Below are 19382 nucleotides of genomic sequence, written 5' to 3'. Positions count from 1 at the left end.
CTTCCTGTTTTTCAGAGCATAAGATATCACAGCTAAGGGCTCAAACCTATCCATATTTAATGACAGCTTTACTGTTACAATGGCAGCATTCTGTCTACAGAATGTTCTGTTTTGAGACTTGCAGGGAAACAACATCCAGCTTTAAACACTGATGCAATCAAAAAGTAAAAAGGTTCTTTAGGGGACATAATAAATTATAAAGAAAGTCATTACTTACTGAGCAAAATGTTTGCAAAAATTAAATTTTGTAGACAGTAAAGTATGTTTCACATGATTCCAGGTGCACTTAAAGTATTTTTTTTAATTGATCTACTAAGATGCTGCCAACAGAGCACTGTCTGCTCAAAATTTCCAGCTTTCTTTTACACAAATGAATCTTCTGCTACTCTGCAATTTATCAAAGCAGAGAATCAGATCTACTAGAAAGGCTTGCTTACTTCATTATTAGTTGCAGGAAAAACTGTTATTTTTAAATATACAGAAGCTTCCTAAACTATTGAGTCATTTTCAAAACTTTCAGAAGAATTTTTTCCTTTAAAGCTTGTACTTATTCTTTGTTTGCTTGAATAGACATAATCCACTGGGAATTAGCATACACTGGCTTATTCAGCAACAGCAAAATGATTTCAGCAACTGATGGAAAATCAGTAATTATGCAGGTAAAAGTCAAAAGACAGGAAAATTGAAAATCTCTTCCTGTAGTGCTCACTCTACACTGCTTTAAAACAGGCAAATCTGTGGTTTCATTTTTAGGGATACTCTTTGCCTTTTCTCAAGAATAAACATCTAATTAGCACACAGACATGCTAATCTGAGACTTTCCAGTATGCAAAGAGTGGAGAGGCATGTTGGTCAGACACATGTCAGAAAAAACTCACTTCCCAGGATGGCACTTTCCTTTGTACACATTCTAGCTCATTTACCTCTTTCTGGTGTCCAAACTACTGTTTTTCCTACAATCAAATGCCTGTGGAATTCCTAATGCAGCTTGTCACACCCCATAATGTGAGAACCAAGGGTTTTAAATTTTAGAGAGCAACCAGCTTGCACATGACTGGTAAGAGCAGTGTGAGAACCAGTCCTCCTGAAGCTGTAGCCCAGGAATGCCACGTTGCCCTTGCTCCACAGAAAGTGCAGCTTGACAGGGTACCTACCTTTGGTGCAGAGAGTCCCGAGCCAATATACGCTGTCCTCATGGTGGGCGTGTGAATTGCACGGGGAGGATGATCTGTAACCTGCACAGAGGCCCCAAAGCATCAATCAGACATCAAGAACACACTGCCAAAGAAAGCCTGGATAAAGGAAGAAGAGCATGTTGTCCCACCCACCCCATTCCTCAGCATCCAAGCTACGAAACCAAATTAATTCATGCAGGACTCAGAAAAACAAATCTTATTACTCAGCAAGATTCATCTCCTAAATGTCAAAACCAACTTCACATTATCTGAAATATCTGATTAGATATTTTCTGATATAAAATATTAGAGAACACACATTAATTATTTTTTATTAGTGAAAGGGGATAAATTATTATATCAATGTATTATTATAGCTGCAGAGTCTGGCTAACATTTCATAATAACAAGACTTCCAGCAGGGCCTTAAAGTGTATTTTTACAAACTATATTGTAACAATCTTTGTCCTAGCATTTCTTAAACATTCATGACTAAGGATATGTTATGAAGAGAGACCATAACTAATAATTGATTCATAGTTCCCATCCCTATTCAATTAGCCATAGGAAATACAACATTCCCTAAAACACAGTTCACCACAAAGTCCTAAACTGTCTTGCTGCAGAAGAATGAGCTTCAACTTAAACAAAAGACTTGCAGTACTCATTTTTATACAAGTGAAACTGTTACTCCTAAAAAGAGAAAAAAAGGACAAATATCTTTCAACACTAAAGTACCTCAATTGGTTCAATCTCACTGGCTGTAGAAGGAGACCTTGATCTTGAATGGAGGTGAGACTTGCTATCTTCATCCCGTGATGGAGTATTAGACAATGTAAAATTCTCAACTGAATCAATCTAGGACAACAATTCAAGAGAAAAAAAAAAAACAAAAACAACAACCAGAGATATAAATCAAAGACATCATTAAAAAAAGTATTTTCAAGTCTTACCAAAATAAGATATGGGAGCAGTAGAATTCCTAAGAGAGAACTGAGAGGATAAAAATTCAGTTTTAAGCAACTTCCTAATTAAAAGCAACAAAATGGAATGAAAATTGTTGCATGTAAACACGCCAAGGCTTTTGCTGAGAGGTGAGCACATGCATAAGAGCTGCTAGTTCAGGGCCCTGACAACCACTTGAAGACACTTGCAATTCAGCATTTTCCAAGGGTGAATATTTTCTGAACACTACTGGGTTTTGTCTGCTGGTAGCAGGGATTTGTCAGAAGTGAATTTCCACATAGCCCGTGTAAATTCCTGCAAACATATTCAGGAGAAAACAAGGAGAAAAGGCAGAGCAGTGTATATCCTGATAACTACATTCCCAGAGAATTGAGGGGGCTTTGCAACCCATCTGAACTACAGAAACATCCTTACCAGGAACACAGATTCTTCTGGGGAATGTTTTCCTAGACCTTGATATATAGAATGAAACTAAGCCAAACACAGAGCTACACTGAACAAGGCACAGAGGTACAAAGAGGCATCCTGGGTAACAAGTCATCTTTTGTTAGTAAAGCTGAAAAAATCAGAGAAGGCAGGATTCTTCCTTGAAAACAAGACATCTCTGCAAAGTTTCCTACGTAAAATTATATTAGGGGAAAAAAATGGTGAAAATCCTTGTTTCCCACTAATAATAAAAATAAAAGCTGCAGGCCTGCAGAAGGCTTCATGGCATGCCTTGATTTTCTGGAGCAATGCTATCATCAGTTCTCCATTGCCAAGGATTTGCCTAGCTTGCAGACAAATTAAATATGCAGCCATGTTTACAGAAAGCATTTGAACATTCCAGTGTTTCTCATGTCATTTGCAACTGACAATACCAAGAATTCCACAAACTTTACTGCTTTTTGGGAATCAATTATATTGCCAAGCCAATTTTATACATGCACATACAGTTCTGCCCTTCAGGAGCTCAGTCACATCAGCAAACAGGTGCAGTTGCTAGTTTTGTTTTGGTGGCTTTTTGGGGGTTTTTTTTGGTTTGTTTTGTTTTGTTTTTTTTTTAATAGTGAGTTAAATTTGATGACTTCTAGTTTTACCATACCCTTCCAAAAAATTATCTGGTGGAGAATGCTCATCAGTTTAATCAACTTAGGCATATTAACATGCCTGCAAGCATTTCTGAAATGAAAATGGGAAATTCTCACACTGGGATACACCTGTTTACTACACATAAATCATGTGTTGCAAGCATTGAGGCAAAAAGTAGCAGTAAAGTGAACATTTTGTGCTCAGATTTATCAGAAGCAAATAATCATTGAAAGCTTTACCCAGTATTAGAAACACTGATGCCTTAAGTAGTATATCCTCAAATGCAACATGTTTCAATTATTTTAAATTTCTTTTTAATCCAGTCTAAACATGTGAAAACTTGGAGTCCACACAAAGACTGTTTAACCTTCAACAATTCTACCTTGTCCTTAAAAATGTTACTAAAAAATAAGCCCAATGAGTAACTACAGGCAAATTTTTTCATAGCAAGAAACAGACACTCCTTTTTTTCCTACAAGTTAAACTTGGAGATCTAATCTATCATTTCATAAATGTTCCCAGACACTCCAAGGGCTTTCCCTTTCAAAGCAGCATCTGCATACCAAAGAATTTTCATGGTGTCTATGAAAAAATATAGTACAAGCCTGATATCAGTGATGGAACCTTTCTGGAATGTGCTACAAAGCCTTTGTGGTTGAAGACAACTGCTGAAACAGTAACAAATGCATTTTCACTTTACTTACAAACATAAAAAGCCCACAAAACACTCAGAACCTGATCCACCACTGCAGAAGGGAATTTAACCACCACCTTCAGTGCAGAAACAAGGGCTTTTAGCTGCAGTGATCTTGGGGTCCTGGCTTTTAATGAGAAGAACCAAGCACAAAAGCAACCTGACTCAACTACGGTCAACAGTTTATGAAGACCATGTTAGCACCTTCCAAACTGGTTTTAAACTAATCCACTGGATTACCCCAAAGCAGATTTCACCATTTCCTCCCAAACTGCAAGAGCTTCACTGTCTTCCACAGTACTGTGCAGGTCTGAGCCAAAGCTGGCCAGTGTATAAACACATCTGGAGGAGAGAGAACTTCTGAACTGGAGGCACCACCAACAAAAACAACCAGTTACTGTAAGTTTGCCTGAGAGAGAGTCAGCAGTGTGCTTTGAACTGAATGGGTAAGGACATCATTAGAGCTGATGGGCATTACTGTTTATTTAATGAACTTTCAACAGAAATGCTGTGTATGTATGCTTACTTATCTCTTCCATCATATCTGTATAAAAGAAACAAAAGTGGCAGTATGAGATTAAAATGGACATAGAATAACTGGAAATTCATCCTCGCTGAGTCTGCTTTGATAACAAGTGCAAACCCTTAAAAACCCACCTTGAGTTTTCAAACACCACAGACCCTTCCAGCTTAACCAGCTACAACACAACCATCTCTGTTTCCTTTGTATGAATTCTTCCTATCCTCCTTGATGCTCCATTTACTCAATTCCCCACTTCATGTTTATTTATCTTTGCACTGTGATATTTTCTATCATTTGCTGTGATGTTCCCCACAAATGCCAAACTTTGACCTTGTATGGGCAATTCCCACGACTTAACACATGCCCTCTGCTAAGGGCAAGGAAACAAACAGGCCCTCATTTGATGTTTGCTCATCTTCCCAACCTGCATCTGCCTGATCAGCTTCCACACAGAACTTTCACATTAAAATCAGAAAGTACCCAAAGCATCTTCTCCAGTTTCAGAGATATTCTGCTCATGGGGTTCACTGAAATGAGAAAGCACCCAAAGCATCTTCTCCAGTTACTGTGATATTCTGCTCAGAGGATTGCCAAATGAAATAGTCCAAAAGCTTTGAGCCCACGGCTGTAAAACAACAAAAAGCACAGCAGCAGCAGCAGCAAACAGCAGCAGCAGCAGCACAAGACATGCAGTGAGGTAAATACACAATCCATACATTAAACATAGGCATGGACAAAACAGGCAAAAAATAAAGGGCCACATAGAGTAAGACAGCCTCTTACACGTCTGCCTTTGTTAGCTGGAATACAGGAAGGAGAGCGCTTTAACAAAGAGAGGAGGAGAATATGTTACAAAACCAAACAGTGACACATACATCACCTCAGAATTGCTCATTGTATCTCCAGAGGTAGTGTTTAGACACACACAAGCGTGTTCACTGTTATTTAAAAACAAGCTATTCTGGGCCAACAGAAGGAAGAAACATTAAAAAAAAAAAAAGGAACAGCTATTCCAAGTCAACAGTCTTACACCGGACAACAGCAGTGGAGCTGCAGACTACACTGCACCATTAATTTGCAGTTGGCATCTCTGTGCTTTGAGCAAGATGAATAAAGTCATCTATTGGAGGCACAATATGTCCAATTTAAAGTATCAATATGAACCAGATTTACTCAATTATGAACATGTAGGTGAAGTCAAGGCTCTCACCACACACCACTATGACTTACTCTGTTCAATAATAAGAACTCAGAACACCATTTATTATTCTGTGGCTACTTGCAGAGCTCAGATTTGTTTAGTCTAGCCAAAGCCCAAAGGGACTGCATGTGAGGACAGACTGCAGGAGGACTTAAGAAAAATCTATTTCTAACTTCTAATATGTTAGCAACAGGGCAAAAAAATAGTATTTTTGAGTACGTGGGGGAAAAAAAATTTGTCAAGGGAAAATGGGATTCCATTTTATTGCTATGAAAAAAGAACAAATTCATCCTTAAACAAAACGAGAGTTGATTGCTTCTCGCAGCTGAGATACACAAAGATCCACCTGGCAAAGGAACAAAACCCAACACTTCCACTGTCAGACACTTCTGCTGAACACAGGAGACTTAACACCTAGACAGTGTCACTGAGACAGCCTGCAACACACAGGAGAGACAGCAGCAGGGTTTAGTCTCTTACAGTCACTGGGGGTGACTTCCCTCCCCACCAAGACTGGAATTCAGGGACTGCAAACACACTCCTACTCCCCTGGGTGCAGGGGACACACGAGGATGGCTTCTGAACGTGTGGGCTGTCACAGCTAAGAGGATTTAGGCACCAGTTCTGCCAACCTGACTCAGCATCTTTTCCAGGCAGGAACCAACAGCGAATGCTGCTCATCTGAATAGTGAGCTGCCACTTTCTCCGCAGCATCTGCAGGCTACAGAGGCAGCAGGACATCTATTTTTATTTCTCTCAAGCAGAAATTGCAAAACTACTGTTTTCCTCATTGGAAAAATTAGAATTAACTCCAGTCATTCAGAGAGTGCTGTAAATAGTTCCGTTATTTGGATGGCAGACACACAAGACATACCCACCCTAGGAAACCCAGTGCAGCGTGCCCATCTGTGTGCTGAGCAGACTTCAGAGACCCTGCGAGGAATGCCTTGCAACTGCATCTGCACCTCACTTTACACACTCTCTGTCCTTCCTTAATGAGGCACAGAGTCTGAAGAAACAATCCAGGCCAACAGAAATACTTACTTGGGGCTCTTGATTACAAGAGAGGCTTTGCTGAACCCCATGCAATATTGCAGCACTGCATGAGCCTGACCTGAGGATTCTAATCCTTCCTTGGTCTTGATACAAAGACCCCAATGAACCCTCAGACTTCTCAGGTTTGACTGAGAAGTTAATTCTTCTGGTTGTGCTGCAAGAAATGCTGTTCTTCAAGGTAACCACTGCCAGTAAGAGTCATTGGAAAGGGAATGGAGGTCACATCCAGCGGGCAGGGAGTTTTAATAGCCTTATTTTAATTTAAGTCCATCTAACAGATTGATACTAAACCAACTCAATGAGCTCAATCATAAATAACCATTCATTTAGATAATTCAGCCTATAAATGATGCTATGAATGAATCAAGTGATTGTCCAATAAATCAAAGATGCAGAACTGACTTTCACAGCACAAGTGAATGACATTACTTTTCATCTACTAACGCAGATAAAAGCTTTATCTCTCTTTCTAACAAAGACAGAATGTCTTGTATTTCTCTGCAAGGTGTTCTTCCCATCTTGGAGCAGCCAACTCTACTTTTTCTGTCAGATGAGAGAGAATTCTGCCTTGGTGTTAGGGACATGAGCCCCTGGCCAGTTCAGCCCAGAGATGTTCTTTTGCCCAGTGCAACTGAGAAAAAAACCACTCCTGTTTGACTCAAATGGAAGATGGAACAGAGGAAGTTTGACTCCATGTGCAGGAAGCTAACTACAGGCAAACAATATAAATATTAATACCTGAACCTTTACCCAAGACTGAAAGGTGTGCAAAGATCTGATCTGGGTGGACCAATCAAGAAGAATTGCTATGAAAGGATGTATGGCCAGCAGTTGAAAATTACTCACGTCCATAAAGAAAAAAGCAAAATTGTCAAAATGCTTGTGGAAAAACACGCTGCCTTCTCAAAAAAAGCCCCCCAAAAACCCAAAAAACAAGCAACAATAAATATGGAATAAAGTACTGAAGTCCTTCAGAATTAACTAGAGAGCAACCAGGAAAATATCAATGTCCTAAGCTTCTCCTTGCAAAACAGAACATTATCAGCAACTATCACACATGTACTTCATTTCTATTTGAATATGTTTTAGGGGAGTGTTTTAGATATTTTTAAAGATAAATTTCTGTTCAAGAACCTGCTGATACAAACAAAGTGCTCCTTATACTCAGGTAACAAAGAACATGTTTTCTTTAATCCAGATAAAGAATATAAATATAATTTGTTTTTTGTGGATTTACACTCCAGGAAACCGTACCCCTTTTTTTTCTCTCTTTTTTCTTTTTTTTTGTATAAGAAAGTTCCAACACTATCAGCAAGCCAGAAGCTTTCTGTATGCTATACAAAAAAAACAGGGAAGTGCCTTCTACTATGACACCACAGATGGACCTTCACATTTTGTCTGAGGTATAAACCTGATTTACAGAGAAAAAGCATCCAGAAGAAAAGCATTTTTTCAGGATATATAAAAGGAAATAAAAGCAGCAGAAAAGGCCCATTTACCTCATCCTCTTTGCTACACCCTTCACAGCAGACATTTCTCAAACAATATCAATTTCATCTAATTTCAATGCCAATTGGATTACACTGTGTTAAACATGTATGTATAAATATGAGTGAGTGTATGGATGTATAATATGAATAAACACATCTACGAGCACAGACACACACACACACACACACACAATTACTCCTACAGAGCTGAAATGGATGGGGCTCTAGACACCTGGATTTCAAAAATTTTATTAATAATTACTTTTATGGGCCTACTACTTCAGTTTGGAAGAAATATAATGCAGTCAAGTCTTAGCTTTTAACTCAATTCCCTTAGTATGCAATTAACTAGTGGGAATATTTAAACAGTTTAAATATTTAAATATTTAAAATTCCTGACAGAAAACCTGCATTTCAAGTGGCAATAAAAAGTAGTAAGTTCACTTCAGTGATAGTGAAAATGACTTCTCACAATGCAGGCTAAAAACCAGAAAATATTCACAGAAATTATCTGTATGGAAGGGAAACTTTTAAGAGAAGTGATTAGAAAACTTATGGAAACAACTCATGATAAAGGAACAATATGACACAAAAGAATTAAATACATAAATGTCTTGATGATTTTGGAACCGTTTTTCACAGGCCATATCAATAGACAAGGCCTAAAAGCAGCTCTTCCCCACCAGAAAAACTGTTTGAAATTAAGAATTCTTCACCTGCACCTAAAGAAAAGCATTTATTTCAAAACAGAACACCTATCTATATAAATAGGTGTAAGAGTGCTATTACAGAAATACTTTGTTCTCCACTGCAGGTGCAGATTTTTTAAGTTGACTGCATTAATGTTTGAATATTCCAAATTAATCAACTGATCTGTTATTGAGGGATTTACTGGGTTGAAAGTCAGACTTACGTCATCCATAAAATCAATCAATGAGGATGAAGAGGAGGAAAAGGAATCCTATTTTAATGAACACAGCAGTAAAAAAAGAGAGAGAGAGAAAGAAAAGGATGAAGAAAACTGTTCAATATAAATAAAAGTGCAAAAATAAAGAACTGTAAATAACCAGTGGCAGAAATAGTTACCTCAGTTAGTTTTCATTAATTGCCTTTCATAGACAATTAATGTACTATCTGTAAAGAAACCAGTGTTTTTACAGCATTTACTCAATAAAGTATTATTGTTATACCCTCGACAGGATTCTTATCCTTGAAGTAATTTATAAGATAAATTATTACAAAGGAAATTTTAAAACTATGTTCATTGTGAGGACTTCAAGAGAGAACAATGAATCAGTGAATACATAATGAAAAGAAAGAGAATTTGGGGACATCAGTAACAGCAGGGATTATGCTCTTTCACAGCTAAATGTGCTGAGGCTGTATTTGCATCAGGAACAACTGGGCAAACTTTATATCAATGTCTAACTGTAAAGGTGGTGCCTTGTATCCTCTGAATTCAGTTTGACCAATATTTCACCTCAGCTGTTCTTTTAAAAGAAAGATGATGCTTTGCTTACTGTTGATTAGAAAAGAAGATAATAAATGAATAATATTGTTTCAATTTTTTCCTATCGGGCTTTCTACCTATTCTGGTCTTTTTTCTGGAAATGACAAAGGTATTAAAGAGGGTTTTTTTTTAAATAAAAGGATTTGTGGAGAGGAAATGAATAGCAATTATCTGGATTTTACAGATCTGTGTAAAATGAACAGATGATGAAAACAACCTAATAAACAGTACTAATGGGACTTCATGGGATACAATCAAGGATGATTTGGTATTTTCTTGTTTTTACCAAACCACTGCCTGCATTACTTAGCATTTTCTGAATACAAAGAAAAGCCATTTGAACAGCTATGCTTTTCATGTTCACTGCAAAATCAGGCAAATTTCTGCATTCAAAGGTTTGAGACAGAATTCACTGTGATTATAAGCATTCAAGAGAAGACAGTCAGCACTGTAAACAATAAATAATTATTATACACAAATATTATTGGTGCAACACAATTAAAATACAGGAGCAAACCCTCAGCAAATATGCACAGGACCTACATAACAGCAGTTGCACTGACTAACAGAGTTAGAATAGCTGTGCACTTACTTCAAATTGATCCAGAGCAGAGGTAGGCGCATTCAAAAATGCCAAGAAAGAATTCTGTGAGTCTTGGTGCTTTACACCTAGAAAACAGCAGCAGGTTTATAAGCTACAGAAAATATGACCTTCTTATGGAGGACCTTTGCCTTGCTGAATCAGAATTTTGAGTGTCCACCTGAAACAGCTATGTGTTTTGAAATACGCTGCACATTTGGTTTGCTTTCCAGAGTAAATGATGCTTTTAAAGGACAAGCACATGTTTAAGCAACCTTTCCCAAGCTAGGATGTGTGTGGTGTGCGTTCCACATGGAAACACACTCTGTGTCCAAGTTTGTTACGCAGAGGGCACTGGTTTCCAAGGTGTGTCCCATGTCCATGTGCACCACACATGGCCCTGGTGACATTTGGGACGTCCCACCGAGGCAGGACAGCTGGAGCCAACAAAACCATGGCATTTCCAAACCACATTGGTTCCTTGAGCCATGCTCTGTGGCTGCCACCTTTCCCTGCTGAGTGCCCAGCAGCTGCACAATCCTGGGGGAAGCTTCAGAGGTTTCTGTCACACCACAGATTGAAGGGATGCTCAGCCAGCGAGCAGACCAGAACGCTGCATCCCCTGCAGCTGCAGGGGCTGTCACACCTCAGCTCTCACTTTAGCTTGCTCCAACTGGTATTTTTTATTTCTTCTTCTTTTCTAATTCAAGGTGCTGGGTGTGTGTTTATACTTCACAGATGTGTATGACCTCTATTCTTCTCAATGCTATAAACACATTATATATGCACATACATATATGCATTTATTATGACCAGAGCCTGCAGGACTGTGTGAGTCTCAAAACAATGATACCAGAAATGACCTATTTCTTTTTAAAAATGTCAGTGTCTTGCTCTAATTACCCATATCACCCTATATGTTCTAAATATAACCCACAGTGAAAGAAGTCACAAAGGCCATCTTTCCTCTTTAAAATATAAATACACTGAAATCACAATAAAATATTGAAACCAGTTTTCAAACTACCACCAACTTTATGGAATATTCTCAGCAATCTTTTCACTACCTGTTTGAATTTCTGAAATAGATTTATAAACAGGAAAGGATTAGATGCTAATCCAAATAATCCCCTCCTAGAAATCAATTTCCACATACTGCAAGTTACTCTTCCACTGCACCCTGACTACTTTTGAATCTTCCATACAGCTCATAATTCAAACAGCAATATATTTTTTCTTTTAAGAGAAAACCAAATCAAAGGTAGTACAATTGAGATTAAGGTGTATTTCTATCAGACTATTTGAATAATTGCAGTAGAATATTACTAATATAATTCTGTTAAGAAACATGACTAATGTTTCCTTGAACAGTACTTTTTTGCTTGCTTCTTTTCAGAAAGGAGTAAATGTTTCTTTCACCAGAACAATAAGGTTTTAAACACTGGAAAAATATAGGGTAAAATATGAATTATAAATTCACAACATTATTTAACACAGAGGAAGATTTCAGAAGTCAAGTAACCATGCATAATATTTAAGGAACTTCAGGAACATATAAATGAAACCTAAACATGACAAAGTATTTTTGCCTCCAGGGAGATGCCCTCAAGAGCTTCTCTCCAAGCACTTGGAGGAAGAATAATCCTGGTATCAGTGCTAAGCATCAAGATGAGGGAGTATCAATTATCTAAGTCTTATTTGCTAACTGGCACCATGTTTTAATGTTCTGTATAGGTTTGAATTATTTTTCCCAGTCAGGAAGGCCTATATATAGGAGATTAATGTAAACACTAACACTTTATTGACCAACTGGCCATTAAGTTGGAAAAGCTGAACAATATTTGACATCCCAATGCAGCAATTGTTGCCAGGGTATTTAAATTCTGGAGTTCACAGAACTACAGAAAATTAGGTAATTCCATTTGGCCTGAAAAACACTTCCCATGTGGCTCATAAGACACAAATATTAGAGCTACTACAGAAACTGCAAAGAATCAGCCAAATCATTATTCAACTCTCAATGAATTATTTTTTTTTCAATGCAGAATTACCAAAAAAAAGTCTATTCTCCCAGCAGCAATGCAAAATAGTATTGGACAGATGCAACAGTAACCCCAGAACATACTCTTAATACCACAGCAAAGCACTCATGACCACACTGCTCGGTATGTGGCTGCAAAGCCTATCCATGGAGTTATCCCAGAAACAAACAAATGCTATGAATTCCTCTGCAGTTGTTTACTCTCTGTGCAGACAGGCCCAAAACACTCAGAGATGAACAACACTGTGATCAGTATTGATGTCTAAATACCTTCGCCCATCACAAAGGAGAAAAGGTTAGAAATATATCTATATTCTACCAGTTTTCTGGCAGTAAATCACTATACACAGGCCAAATAAAAACAATGCAGCTTCAACTCAAATTATACCTTACTGGTTCAAAGGTACCAACAAAACTGAGGCCTATTACAAGTGTTAGAAGTGCAAATGCAACTACTGTGGGTACATCTTGACACCCAAGTGTTGTGCCCACATGTTGGAATCATATTTTAGTTTCAAGGTGACACTTGATTGATAAGATGCACCCACCAATGTGACACACTATTTACTTGGATATCAGTTGCCATACCCTTTTCTGATCTAAGCTCTTCTGTCTCCTTTTTCAGCCTTTCGATGTCTGCCAAAAGCTCCATGTTCTTCTTCTCAGATTCTTGCAATTTACTTCAAAAGAACACAAAAAAATGTATGTAAGTATTGAGAATCCAAGATACAAGTCACTCTTGCTCCTGATGTCTTCAAATACCAGACTAAATCTACTGGGACCTGTTCAGTTTACAGAAAAAAGCCATTTATCTATTAAATAGGTTCATGTTTTTCATGTTTCTAAGTAATTGTGTGAGCTTGTATCCACGTGAATGAGAAAAAAAGACTGTAAGTATTTTTGTGTTTCAGAAAGTCCTGTTTTTCACTAAAATTTATTTGCTAATTAAGTACCTGTGATAATAATAGATTCAGTTGAACTATTTTTTTCTCAGTTCCTTTACAGTTAGTTGTTTCAGTGCTTTCTGACTCACAGCTGAGGTAATTCTACTCTGCAATTTCAGCACATTTCTCATTCTTGCCTGTCAAAGCAAACACTGGTTCTCCTGTTCTTACAGGATTTCCAGTGCTGCCTGTCATCACATTACCTGGCCTGAAAAATATTCAAGGTAGGTGAACCAGATGTTCCCATTTCAGAGGTAACACACTTGAATCTCAGCACTGTCCTATTGCTTTCCTAAAGCTGCAAAACACAGCACTGCTCTGAGCTGAAGCTGGACACCCAGAAATGGAATGACTTCCTACCAACCCGTTTCAGGCACTGAACAACTCAGAATAAATTCTGTTGTGGGGGTGATGAGGAAGAAGTGAGAAAGAGAGTGGTCTGAGGAAGGAATAAAAGAATTCATAATGGTCCATTAACCATTATTACTTCTTACTGTGCAAACCAGTGTGCAATAACTAATTTTAGTCAGCTAACCCAGTGCAGCTATCAGCAGAATGGAAAAGAATATGTTCCAAGGCACAAACCCAAACTATGGATTTGGATTTATTATCACAACTAGGAGAGATCATATTATTAAAAGAGAACATGTTCCCTCTGAAAGTCTTCAAGATCTCCACTTTTCCCAGTAAGTGCTCAGCTGTTTAAACAATGAAGAGAGATGTTGGGTTTTTTTTTTCTCATCTGGGTGTATGAAACTGGTATATCATTCATGATCAAATTTCCACAGACAAGGTAGATAAAACAATGATTTGATGACATTTCCTGGGAGATACTGAAGTAAATTTGCATGAGAACAATTCAGTCTTACCACTCTGTAGAGATACAGGAAGCTTTGACTTTGTTCAGCTCATCCTGAATAGCCTGTTTGGCTCGGATTTCAGCATCAAGAGCAGACTGGAGCTCCAGCCTTGCAGACATGTCCAGCTTTGCAAAGCGCCGCATCTTCCAGGGCATGTCCTAGGAAAGAACCAACAGATTAGATTAGAAAGAGTGAGAAGAAAGGAAGTTCAACATGAGCAATGTAACTACCTTCAACAACTACATTTCCCAGTCTATTATGCCCTTAATGTAAGAGTTCATTAATTCCAAAACAATCTAAAATTAAGAGCAGTCTTAGCAGTAGTATTTCTGAACTCAAGTAACAAATTTTATGTTTTATGCTGATCTCAAAAGCAAAGAGATTCTTTGAAAGCTGGTTTTGATGTGCCTCAATTCAGATGACAGCTACAAAGGACATCCAAGCGTTCACTTGTTTCACAAGTGAAAGACTTGAAGGTTTTCATGAACAAAAGCATGATTTCCTTCAAGAAATTAATATCTGATTATAAAGTAGCTACTTCAACTGCAACATAGATAAAATCACATTATAAAGATATTGGTGTTTAATTAATTGGCAAACAATAAATTTGGTATTCAGTAATTCAGAAGCTCTAGGAAAGTTTAACTTTCAATTAACATAGACCCTACAGACTATTGCTGCAGCTGAAACTGTCAAATCAGTGGTTTTTTTCAAACAAAAAAACTTCTGACTTATGGAAGTAAAGGCTTACTGTAGCTCTTGCACCCAAACTGGAGTTCCTCAGGGCTTCCAGCTCCTCTGTCATTTTAGAGGCCAAGGCTTGAAGATAACCTCGAGCATCTTTTTCATCACTTACCCTAAACGATTACATAAGAAAAAATAAAGTGTTTTAACCAAAGAATCCAAAGAAAAAACTGAAGACCCTTTAACAAACCAACAACCAGAAACAGATAAACACAGAATACAAAAAGAGTCATAAAACACAAGGATAAAAACAACAACAAAAGCCCAAACAGAAAACCACACAGAACTAATTCTTTGCTGCTTTGTGGAGTTCCCTTTAAAAATATGCATCACTAAGACAAAGACTGAAAATTGAAGTACTACCTATCAGCTACATGAAATTGAGACTGTGAGAAAGAAATCTTTCAACCTATTTTTAGGGAGTAAATTAAGACAAAATTCACAACCAATAATTAACAATTCAATTGTCCAGATAATATTGGAACTCATGGTTAACTTTACTGGACCAATTGACTATGAGAACTAGGTGAACAGTGATGTTACTTCAAGAAGTCCTAATTAAACAGGGAGAGTCTACTTTTAATGTTATTAAACAGCATAAGCCAGAAGAGGCTCTCTCATCCACCGAGCTTGTTTTCTATCCAGACATGTTTTCTGAGTGTAAAGACAACAAGGAGGAGACATGCCTGTTTTTCAGATTCTTTGATCATCAGTTACAAAGAAAGAACAACAACTTTCTGTGATTAATCACAACAGAAGGTTCTTTCTTCACTTTGCCTCAGGTGTTAACATAGAAAAGAAAGTTGCTAAAAAAATTAACTCACTGAAACTAAGTAACTTATGAAAAACCTAAAACAAACAAACAGAAAAAAACCCAACACCATCCCTCCCACCACATTTCCTCACATGCCTGGCTCTAAACATGTTCACTTTGCCCACAGAAGAGCAATCCCAGTCCTGCAACACCAGGACTTAGGCAAGTCCCTGAGCTGCCTCAGAGGCCAGCAGGGCAATATCACAGCTTGATCACAGCTCAGTCTTATCAACACCACACTCTGAATTGTTTAAGATCTGCTCAAAGTACTGAACCTCAAATAGCTTTAAATAAAATATAGGGAAGTGGGAACATATTTTCTCTATTTCATGAGAATTAACGTATCCTTGCTTCCTGATCTGTAAAAGTAACTCTAACCCTGTCTGTTGGACTGGAGATGAGAGTTCTGCAGCTGGCTGATTGTGCCTTCCAGCAGGAAGTGATTCCCCCTTTGTGCCTATAAGGCTATTTAAGTTTTTCTGGTGGATACTCCGGGGTTCATACACACACAGAACACGGAAATGGTGCTGCTTGCAAGTTTACCATTAATTATAAAAGTTTCAACATGGATTTACACATAGTTGCCAGGAGGCAAGGAAGACAGGGAGCACATACTCTGAACTGTCATGGGCAAGAGAGGAACTAAAGAGCTTTCCCACAGTGGCCTTAGGACAAGATCACACCGTGAAAGCCATGGGCTAAATATCTGCAGGCTGTGGTGACTTTTGGGTGTGCAGTTTAAGGTTTATTTAAGGAAGACAGACTACTGTAATACAGAGGAGCCAAAAGCAAAATTAGCAACCATTTTCCACAAATCTCACACCCGACATGAAAACACAAGCATTTCTTGGGCCTTCTTTTCTTTGTCTCCTGCTTATAATTTAGTTCAAGAGGTGGGGAGGAATCCAGGGAAACCCTGCATGTCCTGACTATTAAAAGGCAGTGAGAGTTTTTATACTAATGAGTCACTGTTTTTCCCAAGGTACATCAGAACTCAATGGAAGTTGCATACCAACTTCTTTTCCCATAACATTCTGGATGACACCTTTTGACAATCTGATAAAGATAATCTGAGCCTACACAAACCACTTAGTCTGCAACAATGGGCAAAAGATGTGAGAAGCAGCTAAAGATGCTTTTTGGAGGTAGAGGGTGCATAATTAAATACACTGTAAAAAGAAAAAAAGCTTAAGCAGAAATGAAAAGAATGTGAGGCTCTCAAGGTAAGAGTAAGTTTTCCTGACTTATGAGGAGGGAAAGAGATTTAGGAATCAGCATCTAATTTTCTCTCTTTTTAATGACACATAAAATCTGTGCAGAAAAAGAAGGTCCAGTTTCTATGTCCAATTTTATGATGTCACACAGATCCTTCCTGATGGAAGGTGAGGCAACACTTCAGTTATTTGGTTTATGGTGCACAGAACCCTCAGGCTCCAAATGCTGAAAAGCTGCACATGAAAAAAACCTGAAGAAGATGTTCCACAGACAAGCAGAAATCTAGCAAATGAAAATATAAAGTAAATATCTACAAATATCTGTACTGAGTTCAAGGGAGCTCCTCAAGCCCTGGAAGACTGCAAATTAAAGCAGTGCAATTGGGAACTGAGGTGGTTTTGTTGTCCACTAGATGGCAAAATTCTCTCAATAATGGCAAACGTTATTCAGCACCATGTGGACCCAAGAGCTCTTGGAGCTTTTTTAATTTGCTACTGTTTTGCTGGGGTTGTTCTATTTGGTAGACTTTAAAAACTAAAATTAAAGTTAAAAAGTACAAGAATGGCAAATTAACTCTTACTAATGCTGCTCTCCTTGTCCTCATTTTGACAGAGAGCCCTGACAAGCACAGCAAGAAACCAAAGGAAGAAAAGTTCTTCAGGTTCCACCCAGTCACTTCTTTCTTTACTGAAAATTTGGATTAACTGTCCTGTTTTCACTATAATTGCTCTTGCAAATTTAGTTCCTTAATACAAAGAACCCAGAAAAGCAATATGGCACAAATTCCTGTAAAATTAAATTTAACTTTTTGGCTGGAGCCAACATCATGACAACCTTCAAATAACCACTGGCTGCTACCTGTATGGTGTCTGTCAGGATGCTCAGGAAGTCACACGGGGTGTCCAGCTGGTACACTTGACAATACAAAATGGACCCAGAGGACCAAAGAATTTTGCTCAACAGAAGTGGTCTTAAAGCCCAGGCATCTTACACCAAGCTCTGTTTAACCTGATTTAAAAACCCCAAAGAAATATGACAGCCATGACTCCTTTAGTCTCTCAATGCTTTTAAATTTCTGTTGTTGTACCAGTATGCTCAAGTTCTCCAACTTAATTTTTAATTCTTCCCCGGTGTCTCCAATAAAATCTGGTTTTTAAAAATACGTCTCTAAAAATTTTTAACACTTCCCTCTACTCCCAAGCCCTGAAATTTCACCCTGCCCTCCAAAATTTCTATTTTAGAGATAATTAACTTCTGATTATTCTTACTTTAAACACAGCATATCTCAGAATTTTGCATGCTTTGAGTTTCTTAACAGTTGAAGATGTACAGAATTTTTTGCTACATGTTGTTCACAATTTGTGTGGGTTTTTTTTTTTCTTTTTCTGAAAGCAAACAGGTTTTAAAACAGCCAAAAAAACCCCAACCCAAATTTTGGGGCTTTTTTAGGTTTGATTTACTTTAGAAGTGTTGGGAAGGGGTAGTTGTACTTTTTCTTTTTTTTTTTTTTCCTTTTGGTGGTGGTTTTGTGTTGGGGTTTTTTCAATGAGATCAATTAAGACAAAACCAACAACGGTACAAAAAAATCTGGCTGATAAGGAAAATACCAACTAAATATTGTGGTTAAAAACTGTGACAGCTTCTGGGCAGCCAAATCTAAGCCTAACATCCACTCTATAGGTAAAACTGGTAGGAATCAGCTCATCCACATAAACATACTCAACAACACCGAATTATCCACCTGATATGAGTTGCGTAGGTTTCCTTTTCAACCTGTGGTGAGAAAACCAGACTTCTAGAGTACCAGTCACGGGATTTATTGAGTTGTCTACCTTAGGACTTCTACAACTAGGTTAGATTAATCCCTCCCAAGTCAAGATTCTTGCCAAGTACGCTGGGAATCACCACCAAGATTTCCAGTGACCTCCTTTCCGCGCAGCACAGGAATACGGTACCACGGCTATTTAAAATATTCCTTTTTTCAAGTGACTGCATTAACCTCCAGTGCAATTAATCTCTTCCCCATCTCCCACAGGAAAATTTATAGCCCACTATAAAAGCCTCAATATTTCTTACTCTTGTCAAGGAATGATGAGTGATTTGGCTAATATAAACTCGTCAATATAATAGCTCCATTAAGGCTGAATGATCTGTGAGGGTCTGTCGAGTCCACGATAGAATTTGAAGTGAAAGTCTGATTCAAGTGTTTATATTAAAATATTGCCTTGTTTATGGTATCTTGAGATTACAACGGCAAGATTAAAGGGTTTTCATACGTTATTCCTAAAGATGCAATAAAGCAGAGTAAGAAAGCAGGGAAAAGCTAAAGGGAATGTGATAAGCCATTAAAATTACTCACAAGTTATAAAATCTGAGAGAAATAGCAATTTAGAAGGGCCCCAGGAATCATGAAGTGACAAATCTTAACCCTCCAAAGTGTGAATTCAAAGTAATTTCTTGAGAGGTATCCTTTAGATGACAAAGCATTTTAAAAAAAT

The 19382-nt window shown here is 37.9% G+C and overlaps 1 protein-coding gene across 11 annotated transcripts in view; it reads right to left on the bottom strand.

Annotated features, from left to right (window-relative positions):
• CDC42BPA (CDC42 binding protein kinase alpha) overlaps positions 1-19382 on the bottom strand; it is a 182526-nt gene that overhangs the window by 32494 nt on the left and 130650 nt on the right. For 7 of the 11 annotated variants that reach the window (XM_038132509.1, XM_038132508.1, XM_038132515.1 and 4 more), the window contains 8 exons: positions 14863-14968; positions 14121-14269; positions 12896-12987; positions 10279-10355; positions 9090-9137; positions 5213-5251; positions 1914-2033; positions 1155-1235 (listed from right to left, as the gene is read on the bottom strand). In XM_038132509.1, coding sequence (XP_037988437.1) covers positions 1155-1235; positions 1914-2033; positions 5213-5251; positions 9090-9137; positions 10279-10355; positions 12896-12987; positions 14121-14269; positions 14863-14968 — 712 coding nt within the window. The remainder of the gene's footprint in view (positions 1-1154; positions 1236-1913; positions 2034-5212; positions 5252-9089; positions 9138-10278; positions 10356-12895; positions 12988-14120; positions 14270-14862; positions 14969-19382) is intronic. The other 4 variants (XM_038132512.1, XM_038132518.1, XM_038132510.1 and 1 more) reach the window with 3 other exon arrangements.

This window comes from Motacilla alba, chromosome 3, assembly GCF_015832195.1.
Source record: "Motacilla alba alba isolate MOTALB_02 chromosome 3, Motacilla_alba_V1.0_pri, whole genome shotgun sequence".
In the NCBI taxonomy this organism is placed as follows: Eukaryota; Metazoa; Chordata; class Aves; order Passeriformes; family Motacillidae; genus Motacilla; species Motacilla alba.
Note: the sequence above shows the minus strand (reverse complement) of the source record. Positions and strands in the feature narration are given on the sequence as shown.